At 43.4% G+C, this 18919-nt stretch overlaps 1 protein-coding gene and 1 long non-coding RNA gene across 2 annotated transcripts in view; both read left to right on the top strand.

Annotated features, from left to right (window-relative positions):
* Positions 1-9611, top strand: part of LOC140387800 (DE-cadherin-like) — a 78126-nt gene extending 68515 nt beyond the window's left edge. The window contains exon 7 of the mRNA XM_072470927.1: positions 9504-9611. Within this exon, the coding sequence (XP_072327028.1) occupies positions 9504-9611 (108 nt within the window). The remainder of the gene's footprint in view (positions 1-9503) is intronic.
* An 884-nt stretch (positions 9612-10495) lies between these two features.
* LOC140387683 (uncharacterized) lies at positions 10496-18505 on the top strand. Its single transcript, XR_011933939.1, has 3 exons — positions 10496-10635; positions 13862-14047; positions 18420-18505. It is a non-coding gene; the product is annotated as an uncharacterized lncRNA (long non-coding RNA).
* The last annotated feature ends 414 nt before the right edge of the window (positions 18506-18919 follow it).

Raw genomic sequence — 18919 nt, 5'->3', positions numbered from 1 at the left:
TGAGAATTACTGAAAAAGACATCTTGTCAAAGCTTTTCATCTTGCACTCATCAGGATGTATACAGGTTGTCTTTTATGCACCTAATTCAGCATCAAGCTTGTATGATAAGTACATTTCTTGCGCTCTGTTTACAAGGTTGCCAATAAGGCCAATCTTATAGCGAGATATCATGCAAACTCATGAACAGGCCTAAGGCCATCACTTTTGCCCAGTCAATTCAGCTTACCCTGGAAAGGTAAGGCATCTTAAAAATTTGAGCAACAGGTGAATCTAGCTGTTTCACACTGCAGCTATTCAGTAGCAACACAAGTAGGGCGGGATTTATCACCTGTTCACGCCGGCAGGAAATTCTGGTCCCATGCCAATGCACAGGCCTCCCGGTGATGAGTGTTGCAGTAAGGACTGGTAGATCCTACTGGTGGGTTGCCTCTGCCACCGAAAAACACATGGCGGGGTGGTCGGTAAATCCTGCCTGTAGCATTTGCCACAAACAGGATACTGTTGTCAAGCCAAAAAACATTCTGCCTATCACACAAGGGATTAATGTGCTACGTGAATTTCAGCGTCAGTGTAATGCTCGCTATGTAGGGAATACATCCCAAAGACTGATGGATCATATCAAACAGCATGTCCCTTCCAATGTTATCAACAGGCAATGTATATGCTGTACCCAACAGCCCATGCTTGCAAAACTCAAAACACAATGTCCACAAAATGTGATTCCATGATTAGACAACACTTACTAAATAATCCTCAGTGTGCTAAATAATTTGCTAACAACCACATTCAGAATTGTCAGTCAGGTTCACAGTGTGGTGCATTTGCATGCACTGGAAGCTACATATATTAATACACAGAGCCCCGCTCTTTGCAGACAGAAAGAACATGTACACACATTGCGTCTGTTTCAACTAAACACGATAATGCCTTGACCAATCAGTATCAAGCTGCCTTGTTCGAATTTTCAAACAATGTTTGGCAGTTAACTGTCAGTCATCATTAACTGGTGCATTCTCCATGGCAACATCTCTACCAATCCAGTCCACTTGCCAACCAATCAGCACTCTCTTCTCGTACAGTGTTAAGCTTTTGTTTCCACATTGAAATTCTTGCAATTGTAATGATAGTGCAAGAGAAAAAGCTTTGATAAAATGTATTTTTTCAGCAATACTCAAATATCATGTTCTTAAACAATAACAAATAAAACTGAACTTCAGAAAATTGCTAAGAAGTGTAAGAAAGCCAGTCATTTCATGTAAATTTCTGCTGACTTTGATAACCTGCCCTTTCGCAAAGGATGGAACTCAGGATTTACTGTAGCTGCCACTCAGGCTGTGCCTGAGTAATTAGCCTCTAACTGAAGCTCATGGTGTTCCTAGATAGAATGTATCTGCATATCAAATTGAAGCTTTATGTCCTTAAAGAGAGCAGCACCTTAGAATCAGACCATTGTCCAGAGAGCAATAAACCCCACTATATCTTTCGATGAAGTTTATCAAGATCTGAGCACTCCTGTTGATGTTACATAATATTTTTGCTACATTTACAGTTAAAAGTCACGTTTTCCAGCTAACGGCTACAGGGGAAATGTTATTAATGATTTACATTTACCTAACACCTGAACTTCCATTGATATTTATAATGAAAAAGGATCTTCAGTTTCACTTTGCTTCAATTAATATATTCAGTTCTCTGAAATTAGTGGACACATTATTCACTAAATTGTGAAGTTTGGCAGTTCACTTGAGTACATCAGTAAAAGCAACATTTCATAGTGTAACAGTACCCAGACCAGACCCCAATTTATATTCGGAAACCGGACGAGACACCAACAATTTTTCAATTTGTAAACTGTGAGGAATGGATACCTCACTCCAGGAGTGATTCCACTGAGTACAAGGGATCTTTTATATGAAAACAAACTTGATTATTAATACAGGATTAACCCCATTAACATCCAAGGAACAAAAACAGCTTTTCAATTAATTTCAAGATCCAGTTCCTACAAAAAATAGAAAGGTTTTTGAGCTTAATTTCCCATTACTTTGAAAATGTCAATTGAACAAAATCCTCACACAGGTCAAACACCACTTATTAATACAGATAACATTCAGTGGCTTACAGATTTAGTTGTCAAATTCTTGGGGGAGAGACTTTCAAACGTCAGTCGGAGAAACACACCTCCTTTCCTCAGAATCCAGAGCAGAACTCCGTGATGAAATGAAACTAAAAACGACAGACACAGGGCAGGGCTGAAAACAAAACTAAAAACAGACCCAGCCCCTGCCATGAGTGACATCACAGCCTGCTTAGCTATTAACCACTTAATCACAGCTTTAGCAGAAATTTAACCTGGATATTTTAACTTGAGTACTTTTAATAACATTCCTGCAACAGACACATAATACAATACATAAAACAATTTCCTACATTCATCACAGTAGGTACTGTACAAAGGGATCAAAAATAATGGAATATTTAAATTTATACCCAATCTTAGGTTATTTTCTTTACAAATTCCTTCATAGGAATTTGCCCCTCCCTATCTCTGTAATCTCCTTCGGCCCCACATTCCTCTGAGATATCTGCATTCCTCTAATTCTGGCCCATTACTAAATATAATTGTTCTATCATTGGTGGCCATGCCTTTAGTTGCTTATACTATGAAATTCCCTCACTATACCTCGTTACCTTGCATTCATCCTCCAAGTCACCTCTTAAAATCTACCTCTTCAACTAAACTTTTGGTCAGCTAACAAAAACGAATTGGATCCTCCTCTGCCCAACACAGGCAGAAAGATCAGCGATCGGGCAGAGATTCCACATCATAAAAAAAGGGATTGCCGCCTTTCAATGCTTCGGTCCCCCACTGGCAGCTGTGTCGAGGTTCATGCCCCGCAAACGGGTCAAATAGGTCAAATTAACCCATTTGTATTCTATTAATGGGTTCTCCATACCTCTGTGATTCTCTGGTCCACTGGGCTGGGATTCACGTTGGCATGGAATGGACCCCCACCAGAGACCCCCACCAGAGATCCAGTGGCTGGCCCCCTCCCCCCACAATGCAATTCTGGACCACCCCCTGCCCCACCATGGGATTTACTGGGTCACTCCCCCCCCCCCCCCCCCGCAAAGTAGGCACACATGAGGGTGACCCAAACCCCCATCAACCCCCACCAGAGACCCTATAATAGAGACCCCTACAGGAAACCCGATATCAGACACCTTCCATAACAGAGATCCCCCTTCCCCCAATAACAAATATCCCTGCTTGTAAGCTAAAGAGCAGTCCAGACAGAAACAGTGGAAAAAAATCACTGCTTTGAATCTCATCTCTCACCTACAGCTTCTGCCTCAGGCAGAGAAAGCAACATCCGTAAATTCCTAGAGAGCGTAAACCACACCACTGGGTTTACACTGGATTGTTTAATTTCATTTCCCGTCATGCTTGAATGGATCTCAAGTACCCTGCTGTGAAACTAACCGCAATGTTTATAAACATCAAGCTATGATTGACAGCTCTTGACCACATCAAAAGCAATTAAGTGCTTTCACTCCTTCTTTTGCTCAGCATAAAGCAAACAAAGAACAAAGAACAAAGACAAGTACAGCACAGAAGCAGGCCCTTCGGCCCTCCAAGCCTGTGCCGACCATGCTGCCCGACTAAACTACAATCTTCTACACTTCCTGGGTCCATATCCCTCTATTCCCATCCTATTCATGTATTTGTCAAGATGCCCCTTAAATGTCACTATCGTCCCTGCTTCCACCACCTCCTCCGGTAGCGAGTTCCAGGCACCCACTACCCTCTGCGTAAAAAACTTGCCTCGTACATCCACTCTAAACCTTGCCCCTCGCACCTTAAACCTATGCCCCCTAGTAATTGACCCCTCTACCCTGGGGAAAAACCTCTGACTATCCACTCTGTCTATGCCCCTCATAATATTGTAGACCTCTATCAGGTCGCCCCTCAACCTCCCGGTGAGAACAAACCGAGTTTCTTCAACCGCTCCTCAGAGCTAATGCCCTCCATACCAGGCAACATTCTGGTAAATCTCTTCTGCACCCTCTCTAAAGCCTCCACATCCTTCTGGTATTGTGGGGACCAGAATTGAACACTATACTCCAAGTGTGGCCTAACTAAGGTTCTATACAGCTGCAACATGACTTGCCAATTCTTATACTCAATGCCCGGCCAATGAAGGCAAGCATGCCGTATGCCTTCTTGACTACCTTCTCCACCTGTGCTGCCCCTTTCAGTGGCCTGTGGACCTGTACACCTAGATCTCTCTGACTTTCAATACTCTTGAGTGTTCTACCATTCACTGTCTATTCCCTACCTGCATTAGACCTTCCAAAATACATTACCTCACATTTGTCTGGATTAAACTCCACCTGCCATCTCTCTGCCCAAGTCTCCAAACAATCTAAATCCTGCTGTATCCTTTGACAGTCCTCATCGCTATCCGCAATTGCACCAACCTTTGTGTCGTCTGCAAACTTACCAATCAGACCAGTTACATTTTCCTCCAAATCATTTATATATACTACAAACAGCAAAGGTCCCAGCACTGATCCCTGCGGAACACCACTAGTCACAGCCCTCCAATTAGAAAAGCATCCTTCCATTGCTACTCTCTGCCTTCTATGACCTAGCCAGTTCTGTATCCACCTTGCCAGCTCACCCCTGATCCCGTGTGACTTCATCTTTTGTACTAGTCTACCATGAGGGACCTTGTCAAAGGCCTTACTGAAGTCCATATAGGCAACATCCACTGCACTACCTGCTTCAATCATCTTTGTGACCTCTTCGAAAAACTCTATCAAGTTAGTGAGACACGACCTCCCCTTCACAAAACCATGCTGCCTCTCACTAATATGTCCATTTGCTTCCAAATGGGAGTAGATCCTGTCTCGAAGAATTCTCTCCAGTAATTTCCCTACCACTGAAATAAGGCTCACCGGCCTGTAGTTCCCTGGATTATCCTTGCTACCCTTCTTAAACAGAGGAACAATATTGGCTATTCTCCAGTCCTCCGGGAATTCTCCTGAAGACAGTGAGGATCCAAAGATTTCTATCAAGGCCTCAGCAATTTCCTCTCTAGTCTCCTTCAGTATTCTGGGGTAGATCCCATCAGGCCCTGGGGACTTAGCTACCTTAATATTTTTCAAGACGCCCAACACCTCGTCTTTTTGGATCTCAATGTGACCCAGGCTATCTACACAACCCTCTCCAGACTCAACATCTACCAATTCCTTCTCTTTGGTGAATATTGATGCAAAGTATTCATTTAGTATTTCGCCCATTTCCTGTGGCTCCACACATAGATTCCCTTGCCTATCCTTCAGTGGGCCAACTCTTTCCCTAGCTACCCTCTTGCTTTTTATGTACGTTAAAAAGCCTTGGGATTTTCCTTAACCCTATTTGCCAATTACTTTTCGTGACCCCTTCTAGCCCTCCTGACTCCTTGCTTAAGTTCCTTCCTATTTTCCTTATATTCCACACAGGCTTCGTCTGTTCCCAGCCTTTTAGCCCTGACAAATGCCTCCTTTTTCTTTTTGACGAGGCCTACAATATCTCTCGTTATCCAAGGTTCCCGAAAATTGCCGTATTTATCCTTCTTCCTCACAGGAACATGCCGGTCCTGAATTCCTTTCAACTGACATTTGAAAGCCTCCCACATGTCAGATGTTGATTTGCCCTCAAACATCCGCCCCCAATCTATGTTCTTCAGTTCCCACCTAATATTGTTATAATTAGCCTTCCCCCAATTTAGCACATTCACCCTAGGACCACTCTTATCCTTGTCCACCAGCAGTAAAAAACTTACTGAATTGTGGTCACTGTTTTTGAAATGCTCCCCTACTGAAACTTCTACCACGTGGCCGGGCTCATTCCCCAATACCAGGTCCAGTACAGCCCCTTCCCTAGTTGGACTGTCTACATATTGTTTTAAGAAGCCCCTCCTGGATGCTCCTTACAAACTCTGCCCCGTCTAAGCCCCTGGCACTAAGTGAGTCCCAGTCAATATTGGGGAAGTTGAAGTCTCCCATCACCACAACCCTGTTGTTTTTACTCTTTTCTAAAATCTGTCTACCTATCTGCTCCTCTATCTCCCGCTGGCTGTTGGAGGCCTGTAGTAAACCCCCAACATTGTGACTGCACCCTTCTTATTCCTGATCTCTACCCATATAGCCTCACTGCCCTCTGAGGTGACCTCCCATAGTACAGCTGTGATATTCTCCCTAACCAGTATCGCAACTCCGCCACCCCTTTTATATCCCCCTCTATCCTGCCTGAAACATCTAAATCCTGGAACATTTAGCTGCCAATCCTGCCCTTCCCTCAACCAGGTCTCTGTAATGGCAACAACATCATAGTTCGAAGTACTAATCCAAGCTCTAAGTTCATCTGCCTTACCCATAATAATTCTTGCATTAAAACATATGCACTTCAGGCCACTAGACCCGCTGTGTTCAGCAACTTCACCCTGTCTGCTCTGCCTCAGAGCCATACTGTACCTATTCCCTAGTTCTCATTCAATGCTCTCACCTTCTGACCTATTGCTCCCATGCCCACCACCCTGCCACACTAGTTTAAACTCTCCCGTGTGACACTAGCAAACCTTGCGGCCAGGATATTTATGCCTCTCTAGTTTAAATGCAACCCGTCCTTCTTATATGGGTCACACCTGCCCCGGAAGAGCTCCCAGTGGTCCAGATAACGGAAACCCTCCCTCCTACACCAGCTGTTTAGCCACGTGTTTAGCTGCTCTATCTTCCTATTTCTAGCCTCACTGGCACGTGACACAGGAAGTAATCCAGAGATTACAACCCTAGAGGTCCTGTCTTTTAACTTTCTGCCTAGCTCCCTGAACTCCTGCTGCAGGACCTCATGCCCCTTCCTGCCTATGTCGTTAGTACCAATATGTACAATGACCTCTGCCTGTTTGCCCTCCCCCTTCAGGATGCCCTCTACCCATTCGGAGACATCCTGGACCCTGGCACCAGGGAGGCAACATACCATCCTGGAATCTCTTTCATGTCCACAGAAGCGCCTATCTGTGCCCCTGACTATAGAGTCCCCTATGACTATTGCTCTTCTGCGCTTTGACCCTCCTTTCTGAACATCAGAGCCAGCCGTGGTGCCACTGCTCTGGCTGCTGCTGTTTTCCCCTGATAGGCTATCCCCCCCAACAGTATCCTGTTCGAGAGGGGGACAACCACAGGGGATTTCTGCACTGACTGCCTGCCCTTTCTGGTGGTCACCCATTTCTCTGCCTGCACCTTGGGTGTGACCACATTTATATAACTGCTATCTCTGACGCTTTCCGCCACCTGCATGCTCCTAAGTGCATCCAACTGCTCCTCCAACCGAACCATGCGGTCTGTGAGGAGCTCCAGTTGGGTGCACTTTCTGCAGATGAAGCCATCCGGGACGCTGGAAGCCTCCAGGACCTGCCACATCTCACAGTCAGAGCACTGCACCCCTCTAACTGACATTGCGTCAATCAATTAGTAAATTAAAGTTAAAAGTTTTTTAAAAAAAGTTACTGTTAACTATATGTTTCCTCGCACTAGATTTCTACTATAAATGTGAAAGCTAAATACAGTACTCTCCGATCTCTGGCTTAGATACCCCTCTAAATTATAATTAAGTAATTATGTTTAATTAGTTTACCAATGCTTAATTCTTTAAATTTAGTGTAGATTCCCAACCAGCCAATCAGGTCACAGCTTTTCTGTGATGTCACTTCAGTTCCCCCCCCCCCCCACACACACACACACACACACACACAATTTGAGAAGGTAATAAAAGTAAAAATGAGTAAAAATCACTTACTTACCTTCTGAGCACTACACTGCTTTACTGGCCAACGTCCCCTTATGTGATTTGGGGTCTTACTTTGATTCATAATGCTTCTGTGAAGCACTTTGGGACATTTCATTACATTGAAGGTACTGCATAAATATACATTAGTGTTATTAATCTTACAATTATTCTCCGTACCTTCTATATTTTCATTAGCTCTGCCCCATTTTGGTGGCACGGTCACGCGGTGGTTAGCACTGTTGCCTCACGGCGCTAAGGACCTGGGGTCGATTCCGGCCACGGGTCACTGTCTATGTGGAGTTTGCACATTCTCCCCGTGCCTACATTGGTCTCACCCCCACATTCCAAAGATGTGCAGGGTAGGTGGATTGGCCACGCTAAATTTTGCATTAATTAGAAACATTTTTTAAAAAGTTCTGCCCCATTTTAAGAATAGGTCCATTCATTTCCAAACAAGATGAAAATTCTTTGGTCTTTAAGTCAGTTAGTGTTTGTTCTACTTTCGGAACATTTAGTCCTGAAAGAATCCTTAGAGGAAAAAAAAATGTTGTGCTGAGAATTAAACATGCCAGGAATGATGCCCCTGTGCACGAATAAACAGACCCCAGGCACACCTAATATAGGGCTTCATTTTATCAAACTGGCAAGCTATTGGCACCAAATTGGCACCCCCAGGCAGCCCTTTATTGAAGAGGCCTTGAAGATCTGGCCACTTTGTTCCCACCAATAGCTTTCAGAGTTCTTAGCAGCGACCAGGAAAGATGCTGTTAAGGGGATGGGAGAAACATGGGAATCAGGTGGGGGTGGGTGTGTTCACTCCAACTGGGGGCAGGAGGCTTAGACCAAAATTAGGGAGTGGGCAGGGGAGGTTGGTCTGCAGCAGCTCAAAGTTTTAATGTAGGCTCAGGAAGAGCAGTCATGCAACTCCTAGCTCCACCTTTAGGTCAGTAATTTTATCAGACTTAACCTTTTTGGTAGCAGCATGCAGTGGTCCCTTTAACAATTAATGTTTCGGGAACACGTAGATTTATTGATGCTTCAGTGCAAGACGATGATGCCAAATGACTTGACACAAGAATGGCACATGCCTATACCACATGCCAAATTAATTTAATGCTCTTTTTAGGAATAGCGTATTTTCCTTCCTGTTCCAATACAATGTCCTGCATACTTATGCTTGTAAAAAGCATGCACATCCTGCCTGCCACATTAGGCTCAGAGACACCTTTATGGTGCCCCCAAAAATGGACATGACAGCATTGAGTTTTGAGACCCCTCCGTTTTTAGTTGTTCCCAACAAACATTACCCTGTGACAGTGGAAATTCAGGCAACTGACATCTACCATCTGACAAAATCTCATGAATGGCTTGAATGGTGCATGTCCATTACTTAACACGAAGGATATGAAAAAGAGGCACAGTCCACGATCCTCCTGCTCTGCAAGTATTAACATCATAAGATGCCAATTAATAATATGACAAATTCCTCTTCATGCTATGTATTTCCCAGAAATAGAACCACTGTGGGTTATTGGCTTTGTCTTTTTTTTCTGTACAAAGGCTATTTTCTTTCTGTATAAAGTGATTAGTCTGAGTTTTAAAAATGAATTCCTTTCAACTTGCTTCATATGACCAAAATGAAGCTACAATTGACATCTCTGTTTATAGAAATGCAGGCTCGCTATTCAAGTTGAAGACCAACATAATCTGTTCTGCCAAGGAACTCTCGTTGTCAATGTTCGAGATATGAATGATGAACCTCCTGTGTTTAAGTAAGATGAGTTGGTCAGCTCACTATAACTCTTTTTTTGTGTGCATTCTTAGTGATGAATGGGAATTGAAATATTTTTCCAGTGTCAAAACTTCACTAGCTGGTCACAATTTGCATATTCCCTGTTCAGCTGAGAATGGATTGCAGGATTGTTCGCTGCAATGTCATATTATTTTTTCAGCAGTGAGGAGGGCGTCTGTCATTTGCAGCCATTTCGTGCATTGCAACTTTTAATTAGATCATGACCTATATGTGCCTTAAATCCATTTATCAGTCTTGCTCCCATATTACTTAGTAACCTTGTTTAACAATTTATCGATCTCAGTTTTAAGATATCCACCACACTTTTTTGAATAAGTGAATTCCTGACTCACCCTAATGACGTATCGTTGCAAACAGAAATTCAACTATGGGTACCAAATTATAAAAATGCAAATGATTACTTATCAGACAGAATTAATTTTTCTCCCCAGTACCAGTGAGACGGAATGATCTTAATCCTATGCCCTTATCATGCTCAGGGAGCCATGGTGTTGAGATGCCGCTGTTGGACTAGGGTGGGCACAGTAAGAATCACTAACTTTCGGAGCGCAACTCACCTGATGAAGGAGCTGCGCTAGTGATTCAAAACAAACCTGTTGGACTTTAACCTGGTGTTGTAAGACTTCTTACTATGCTTAGGGAGAGCAGTGCACTTAGTGTAAGTGTGAAAACAAGAAATGTAATGGAAGATATTAATAATAAGATATATTCATGCAAAACTAGAAGCACTTGTACTGAGGCACAAGAGTTGAAGATTTTGACAACGGCTTCTCAATAAATGATCAAGCCATTGCTTCAATAAGCTACATCAATAAAGTAACAATTTCACTTCTTTCTATAGAAAAGATCTGAAGGATACGGTCCATGTTCTTGAAAGTGAGCCTGTTGGGAAAATCATCGCAAAAGTGGAAGCTCTTGACAGAGATGAAAATGATACTGTTATTTATAGATTTGCAAAACCAGAGGATATATTTGCCCTGGGTGAAAGTAAGGAATGTTGTGCATTTTGTTCTAATGTTACGTGGTTTGCTTTAGGTATGAAGTTCGGGGCTTTATGGCAAAATTTTAGTGCCTCTTGATTGGGGTGTGAGTTTACTAAACACTTGCAGTTCAGAAGTGAGAGTTTGACCATATAGTGAAGCTGATACTGAGTGGAGAATGGATGCAGGATAACCTTGAGGGCCAGAATTTCCTTTTGGAGGCTGGAATCGTGAGGTGTGTTTGATTCCATGTCGCGATTTTGATTCTGGGTCGTCATGACACCTGGCCCTTTCTCTTGTGTGACGTGAAGCATAATTTTTAGAGTGAGAGCCTTAATGACCCAGAGGTGGATCTATAATTAATGGCTGGGGGGAGAAGCAGGGGTTGCGGGAATGGAGGTGTGCAACCAGGGAAGTCAACCACATTTAGGCCTGAATCAGCAGCCATTGCTGTAGCATCTGCCGATGCGCTGTTTAAAAAAAAATAGAGATTAATCACATTCGAAATGGGCTGGTGAAATGGAGACCTAGGACCAGGAATAGGGTAGAGAGAGATTGGATATTAAAATGTTATAACTTCTCAGTACTCTTTACTCCAAACTTTCAATTTTTTGTATTAAACGAAATGGTTTCAGCATCACCAGCCCTACTCCCACCAGATTGCAGCTGGCCAGCTTCACTGAGCTCCTATCAGCCGCCTTCCCCCCATTAAAATCTCGGGAAACCAGAAGACAATTTTTAATTGACCTCAAGCTGCCCAATGAGTGATGTGGGTGACGCTCATCCGCCTCCCGATCCGCCTCTCTCAGGAACAGAGGCCGTAGGCCAGCAAGCAGGCTGCCGGCAGCAAGCCTTTGGCCAGATAAACTGGAACTTTGATCAGAAATTATGTAAAAATGATAGGGTACAGGTCAAGAGCAATCCAACAAGGAAAAAAGCAGCACATCAAAGACTTGGGCCCATGGGTTAGTAGGGACACTAGATAAAGTTTATACTGAAAAGAGAGGCGAAGCGCTTAAAGTAACAATGACTGATAAATAGAAAGGAAATAGGGAAAATACCAAAAGGGGAATTAAAATATTAAAAGATTGTAGGGGAGAAAATTAGCAACTAACAAAGGAGTTAATAACAAGCCTTTTCTGTCATGATATTAGTGGTAAGAGGATAGCCAAGTCAAGGATTGGATCATTACAAAATGAAGATGGCACACATGTACCAGTTACTGAATGAAAAGCAGAGTTAGTCAGTAAGTAACTGCTTCAGTTTTCACCAGGGGAGACCATAAGACCATAAGACATAGGAGCAGAATTAGGCCACTCGGCCCATCGAGTCTGCTCCACCATTCAATCACGGCTGATATTTTCTCATCCCCATTCTCCTGCCTTCTCCCCATAACCCCTGAACCCCTTAGTAATCAAGAGGAGGATTTTGGAATTGTATTTTGAAACCAGAATTGATTGTAGAACAGAGAGCAACGGTCATCGTTCCAAAAGCTTGAAAGTTAAGGAAGACAAGTCACCAGAACCATATGGTTATCACCATGAGGATAGTGAAGCATACGAGAGAAGAGTTAGCCAAGTGCAGAAACTATGAAAAGAAGATAGTGTATGATTGATTCCCTTCTTCAAAATGATGCCAGGAAGTATTTGTTGGTAACGTTTATAATAGGGGAAGAAAGAGCCCGCCATTTGGAGAAAATTGAACTTGTCGGAGCCAGCTAACCTTCTGGAAAATCCTTGAAGAAATAACGAAGAGTGTAAAATAAGAAGTTTATGTGGGTTTTCAAAAAAATATTTGTTCAGATACTAAATGGCAATTATAGTGGCATATCGGATGTGGCCACATTGAAGAGAGAGGTGGTTGGAGAGTGGAAACCAAAGAATGAATGTTTTGCCATTATATGGTGTGGTCAGTGGTACATGGCGTGCTTGTATTGGGCTGTTCTTAGTTACTAAATATTTTTGATAAAAATTGCAGGAAGAAGCTTTTATAAAAATACTAATTATACCAAATTACGGTGCGGAGCAAATAATGATGAAGATTGTTAAAATACCCGCACTAGAGCAGATATAATTGATCATGTGAATTTATGCATTTTGTAACTGTTAGAAATTAATTGGACGGGATTCTCCATTTCTGAGACTAAGTGTTGATGCCAACGCAGAATTCGTGGACTTTCACAAAAAGATGGCGCCACACCTGGACCGATTACGCTACGGTTAGGGGGCTAGCTCTGGTGCCGCATGGAACACATTCGATTCCAATGAGAGATGGTGCAGGATTCGCCGGGTCTGTGATTGACACTCAGGAGGCTGACAGGCTGCAGCCGCACATACACATTACACTCCCCCCACACACACTTATCCCAGCCAACAAGATGGCACTGGTTGTGCTGGAGCGTGCCCAAAAAGCTGATGGGTCCTAGAAGGGATGCCCTGGGGGGACACCTATACGATCCGTGGCCCTATGTTCAAAGTGGGCTGTTAATTCTGTGCACATGGCTGCCTTGCCCGCTGCAACAATGTTGTTCCGTGCCCGTCCACCCCAACCCAATAGCCCACCATCTGGTTGCCCCCCGCTACTCCCCTCACCCCTGGCATAATCCCCTGAGCCAGCGGCACAACTGTCAGCAAACTAGCGCGATGTTGGACACTTTCCGTACCTCCTCTCTCTCTCTCCTTCAGCAGCCACCACGCCGGTTTCACGATTTTTAAAAGCACAAGTGAACCACGCAATCGGGAACTCGACCTATCGGAGGCGGAGACCGCGGAGAATACCGGGTCGGGCCCACTAATGATATGCAAACGGTGTCTATGTACGGGCGTTCTGGAATGCATTGACACCACTGTCGAGGTGCTGGAACATTGCGATTTGGAGTCAAATCGGCGCCTGCCGCGATTTTGGAGCCGGAACCGATTCTCCGCCCAATCGCCATTCCAGATTTTGGCATCGGCTAGTGGAGAATCCCGCCCATTATATTTTAAACAATGTGATTTTACAAAAAGGAATAAGAGGAACAGAGCAAATGGGTGCACTGGTCACTAAGGATAGCAGCTCAAGTAAATAAGACCATAAACTACTGATGAGCAACAACACAGGACATCCTCCAAATTAGTAAAATGAGGCTCCAGGCTGAGTTCTTGTGAGAAAAGAGCTTATTACAGTGAGGAAGAATTGATCAATATATCTACATAATGAATGTCCTGTGACATAAATGTTTTTTTTTCATTTAGATTCAGGAGACATAACGTTGGTCAAACCATTGGATTACGACAATACTGATTTGCGGAAGGTTTACCTGTTGCCCATATTGGCATTTGATAATGATCTCAAACACACAGCCACCCAGACCCTGACAGTCTCTGTCGACAATGTGAATGAAGCACCAATCTGTGATCCAGCATTTACACAGGGAGCAGGTGAGTATTTCCAGTATTGCGAATTCCAGCAAAATAAGAAATGAATGCTCACTGAATTTATCATTAAGGTGTATCAAAAACCAGCCCCCTCATTGAACTCAATAATTAACGGTAAAATTTTCATAAAACTCTTTCCCTTGCTCCTCTTCCTTTCCTGAGGTGATTGGCCAAAGTTTTATCCATGATGACCAAACGTGAAAGTGGAACTGAGGCCAGGAAGATGGCTGCTGGCACCCTGGGCAGCATTTTACTGGTAATGGCCGATTAAGAGGCTGCCTCCGGGACCACTGTCCAATTGAGGATGGCAGCCCAATTCTCAGGGCTCTAATTGGGTATCAGAGGGCCAGGAGTTGGGGGTGGGGTGGGGGGGGCGTTCACTGCTGAGGCTGCAGGAAGAGGAGGAGGAAATGTCTATTCTGAGGTTGGTCCCCTTGAAGACCAAATTAGTTTTTGAATTTGTATGCTGGGCCCCACAAGCAGGCCGCAGTGATCAGATGGAGTTTTTTTTTTAAATTCAGCCCATGGGATGTGGGCATTGCTGGATAGGCCTGCATTCATTACCCATCTCTAATTGTCCTTAAGAAGGTGATGGTGAGCTGCCTGCTTAAACTGCTGCAGTCTCTCTGGTGCAGGTACACACAAAGTGCAGTTAGGGAGGGAATTCCAGGATCTTCGCCCAGCGACAGTGAAGGGACGGCAATATATTTCCAAGTGAGCATGGGGAGTGGTTTGGATGGGAGCATCCAGGTGGTGGTGTTCCCATGTATCTATTACCCTTGTCCTTCTAGATTATAGTGTCCATGGGTTCCGAAGGTGCAGTCTGTAGAGCTGTGATCATTAGAGGGATAATAGTGATGGTGCCATAGCCGGGAAACCCTTGCCATAGGGGTTCCATCCGTGGGCCATAGAGGGCTTCCCCCCAAACATCCACATCCTTCCCAGGAACCTGTGGGAAGGCTGCCTCAGTTTGGTCTCCCTGCACACAGCAGCAGCCCCTTCCGACACCAGTAAAATGTTGATGGAGGAGGGTTTCCCAATTAATAGGTTCCTGCCCCTGAGACTATCCCAAATTGGCAAGAAGATGACAGTCTCTCTGAATAATGTCTATCTGTCACCACTTTACAAAGCCTCCAAACTCCCAGGCTGTCTGCAGAGAACTGGTAAAATTCAGCTCACTGACTGGACTAAGGATAGGCCCACTTGTGACTTTGATCATCTTGTACCTAGCTCAAAGGGTCATCACGCTTCACCCAAGATTAAATATTTCTTAGGTTTAAGGTAGAATCAAATTTGAGTCTGTTTCTGTCCTCATGTCACATCTATACTTGACAACAGCAGCTTGCATTTATATAGTATCTTTAATGCAGCAAAAACATTCCAAGGCACTTCTGAGGAGAGTTATCAGATAATTAAAAAAGAAATTGATGCTTGAGCACAGCGGACAAGGGTGAACAGCAATCAGGATCAATAACTGGTTAATCTTCACCTCTCTATGCCAGGGACACTGGTGCCAATTGTGGTGTTCCATTTGGTGCCTTGGCAGAGATTATTTAACTGCATAGAGAGGGGCGAGCTAGGGATCCTCCTGGTTTCGATGAATCAGCTTCTCTCTCCTTTAACCAAGTGGGTTAAGAATGATTGTATATTTACTTCCTCAGTTAACTACCACTGAATGCTATCCTTTGTTTCATTCGCAGGAAGCAATCACTAATAATGGGTGATGATAATGCTGATAAATACTTACATGCTGGGGCTTATTCTTCACCAGCTGTTTTTCTAATTAATTTGCTACGCCACATCTGGTGTTGCAAAATCCAGCATCTGGTTATGAAACATGGGGTAATATTCACTTGGAAACTTGGAGCTGTTTCGGTTAAGTTGTAGGTTGGAAAACAATTGCGCTAAGTGTGGAAAAAGTCGACATTGTTTTCTCCCCTCTGGAGGAGCAATAACTTTGAGTATCATAACTACAATAATAAAGCAAGTCTGCCTGCATAATGAGAACTCAGACTTCAATCAAACTGTTGAGAATAGACCTGTTGTGGAAGCTAATGGGCTGTGCTCTCTTATTCCATCCATGGTCTGCTCATAATTCTCTAAGGGAAAGGTTATGAGTATATTATAGTCAGCACCACAAAAGGAGATTTAAACAAACCTTTAGGCTGCATTCTGGTTACAATGCTTGCTTGAAAATGATTCCCCAAAGTTATTAGATGAAGAGGTTTCAAAACAAATTTAAAGACACAATTTAATCCATTGTGATTTTGTTGCAGTCTAGCTGGACACGATGTGACTGACACTAAATCTATTGGTATATGGTCGGACTTTATATTTTGAACATTTGCCTGAGTTAAGTTTTCACAGAAGTGCTAATTGTACTGAACACGCAGGGGAAAATTTACAAATTCACACTCTGAAGAAATTTCAAATTGCGCGTTTATTAGAATTCAGACGCAGAAGCCAACAGGAACGACAAGATTTTCCATTCATTGAAAGTTAACAAGTCGAAAGTCCAATGGAATGTTCCGACCTCCTTGTCCAAAATCAGGTTGCATTCTCCTGGAGTGTAAAACCCTCTGCTAGGAGCACAAATTCATCAAATCTATGAATACAGGTACAGCAAGTAATTAGGAAGGTGAATAGAATGCTGGTCCTTATTGCAAGGGGATTGGAACGCATGAATAAAGAAGACTTGCTCGAGACCACATCTGAAATATGGTCTGCAGTTTTGTCTTCCATATTTAAGGAAGAGCTTACTTGCTTTGGAGGTGGTACAGTGAAGATTTGCAAGATTGGTCCCTGGGATGAGAGGGTTGTCCTATGATGAGTGTGGTATTATCATAAGTGTAAGAACTTCAAGGGGTAATGAAATGTCTAGATCAGCTACTAGGCAGAGCTACAGTTACAAGTATACAGGACATTGATGCTAAGCCTTGTGGGGGAGAGTGAAGTGAAGGAGTTAGCTAGATACAGACTGAAGGAAAGATGTGAGTAAGAGAGGATCATAGTTTATTGTAGTGTAGAGATTAGTTGTAGGTGAGTGTAGATTATATGTTCATTATCAACTGTGTATTATCTAGGAGTACTTGTCGAATTCAAATTAGTAGTGTTAATAAATGTATAGCTTTGTCCAAGTTAAAGCTATTTTGTGGTCTTTATGAACACGACGCCAACCATCCTGAATTTAGCAACACTAAGAACACCACAATGAGAGGTGAAGTAAATTGGGCTTAATTCGCTGGAGTTTAGTAGAGTGAGAAGTGACTTTGTTGAAGCAGACGAGATTCTGGAGGGACCTGATAGGGTAGGTACTCATAGAATGTTTCCATGGTCAAGGAATCTAAAATAGAGGGGCACAGTTTCAGGATAAGAGGCCAATTGCTTTGGGCTGAGATGAGGAGAAATTACTTCACTCAAAGGGTTGCGAATCTTTGAAATTCTCTACCCCATAGGGCTGTGGATGCCCATCGTTGAATATATTTAAGGCTGGTAGACAAGTTTTCAGTCTCTGAGGAAATAAAGGAATATGGGGAGCGGGCAGGAAAATGGAGGTGAAGCTCAAAATCAGACATGATCATATTGAAAGGTAGAGTCGACTTAATGGGTATGCTCTAATTTTTTATGCTCTTTTAAATCATCATGGAATGGGAAAACATTTAATAGAACGATGAAATTGTGTTAATAATAATTTCCCAACTTCTGTCTTGCAGTGAGGAGCTTCAGTCACAGAGGGTTTGCCATGATTTTAACAGATAAAGTCATGATAGTTATTTTAATGTACTTTAAAGGATGAACACATTTAATGCTGAATTTATTATTCTGTAAATACTTAATTATTGATTTCTAATTCTTGTAAAATTGTTACTTTAACATTTTGATTACACATGATCTACATCAATGTTTGATAGAAATATCACTTAAAAAATGTAGGAGATGAAACTCTTTTATAATTCTCGCTGCTGATGTTACACTCGCTGTGCATTCACATGAATGGTATCCTTGTGCCATCGGGGCAGCAGAGTAGCACAAGTTGATAGCACTGTGGCTTCACAGCGCCAGGGTCCCAGGTTCGATTCCCTGCTGGGTCACTGTCTGTGCGGAGTCTGCACGTTTTCCCAGTGTCTGTGTGGGTTTCCTCCGGGTGCTCCGGTTTCCTCCCACAGTCCAAAGATGTGCAGGTTAGGTGGATTGGCCATGCTAAATTGCCCTTCGTGACCAAAAAAAAATAGGTTAGGAAGGGATATTGGGTTACGGGGATAGGGTGGAAGTGAGGGCTTAAGTGAGTCGGTGCAGACTCGATGGGCCGAATGGCCTCCTTCTGCACTGTCTGTTCCATGTTCTATCAATTATAATTTCTTTATATTTTAAACAGGCGCCTCAACAACCATTCCGGAAGACTTCCCCGTCTTTGAGGCCGTGTATAGGATTATTGCGAATGATCCTGACTCCAATGACGCTATTAAAGTAAGACTAAGCACAACTGATCAATCTCTCAGCCAACTCATTTGTTAGTTTGTAACTTCAATTACGATATTGGGTGAAATTTAAAGCCTTCTCCTGTGGTAATTTTGGTGGCTGTGGGGGGGGGGGGGGGGTGATTGCATTTATTTAATCAGGTGGGGATCCCATTACCTTCCCACCTCAATTAAGTCTGTGGGGAGAAGGCCTTCCTGCCCCACCAGAATTTGAGACCTTTAAATAGTCCATTAATGACCACATAAGGGCCTCATCCGGCTTCAATTGGTACTAACCCAGCAGCGGGTGGATAATCATCATGTGGGGTTGCTACCAATCTCCCAGTGGGGGGCATTGGGGGAGCTCAGGGAGCAGGAGAAGTTGGGGATGTGGGGCGGGATTCTCCGCAATCAGCGC

Source organism: Scyliorhinus torazame, chromosome 13 (genome assembly GCF_047496885.1).
Source record: "Scyliorhinus torazame isolate Kashiwa2021f chromosome 13, sScyTor2.1, whole genome shotgun sequence".
Classification (NCBI taxonomy): Eukaryota; Metazoa; Chordata; class Chondrichthyes; order Carcharhiniformes; family Scyliorhinidae; genus Scyliorhinus; species Scyliorhinus torazame.
This window is presented reverse-complemented; position numbering and strand designations above follow the sequence as displayed.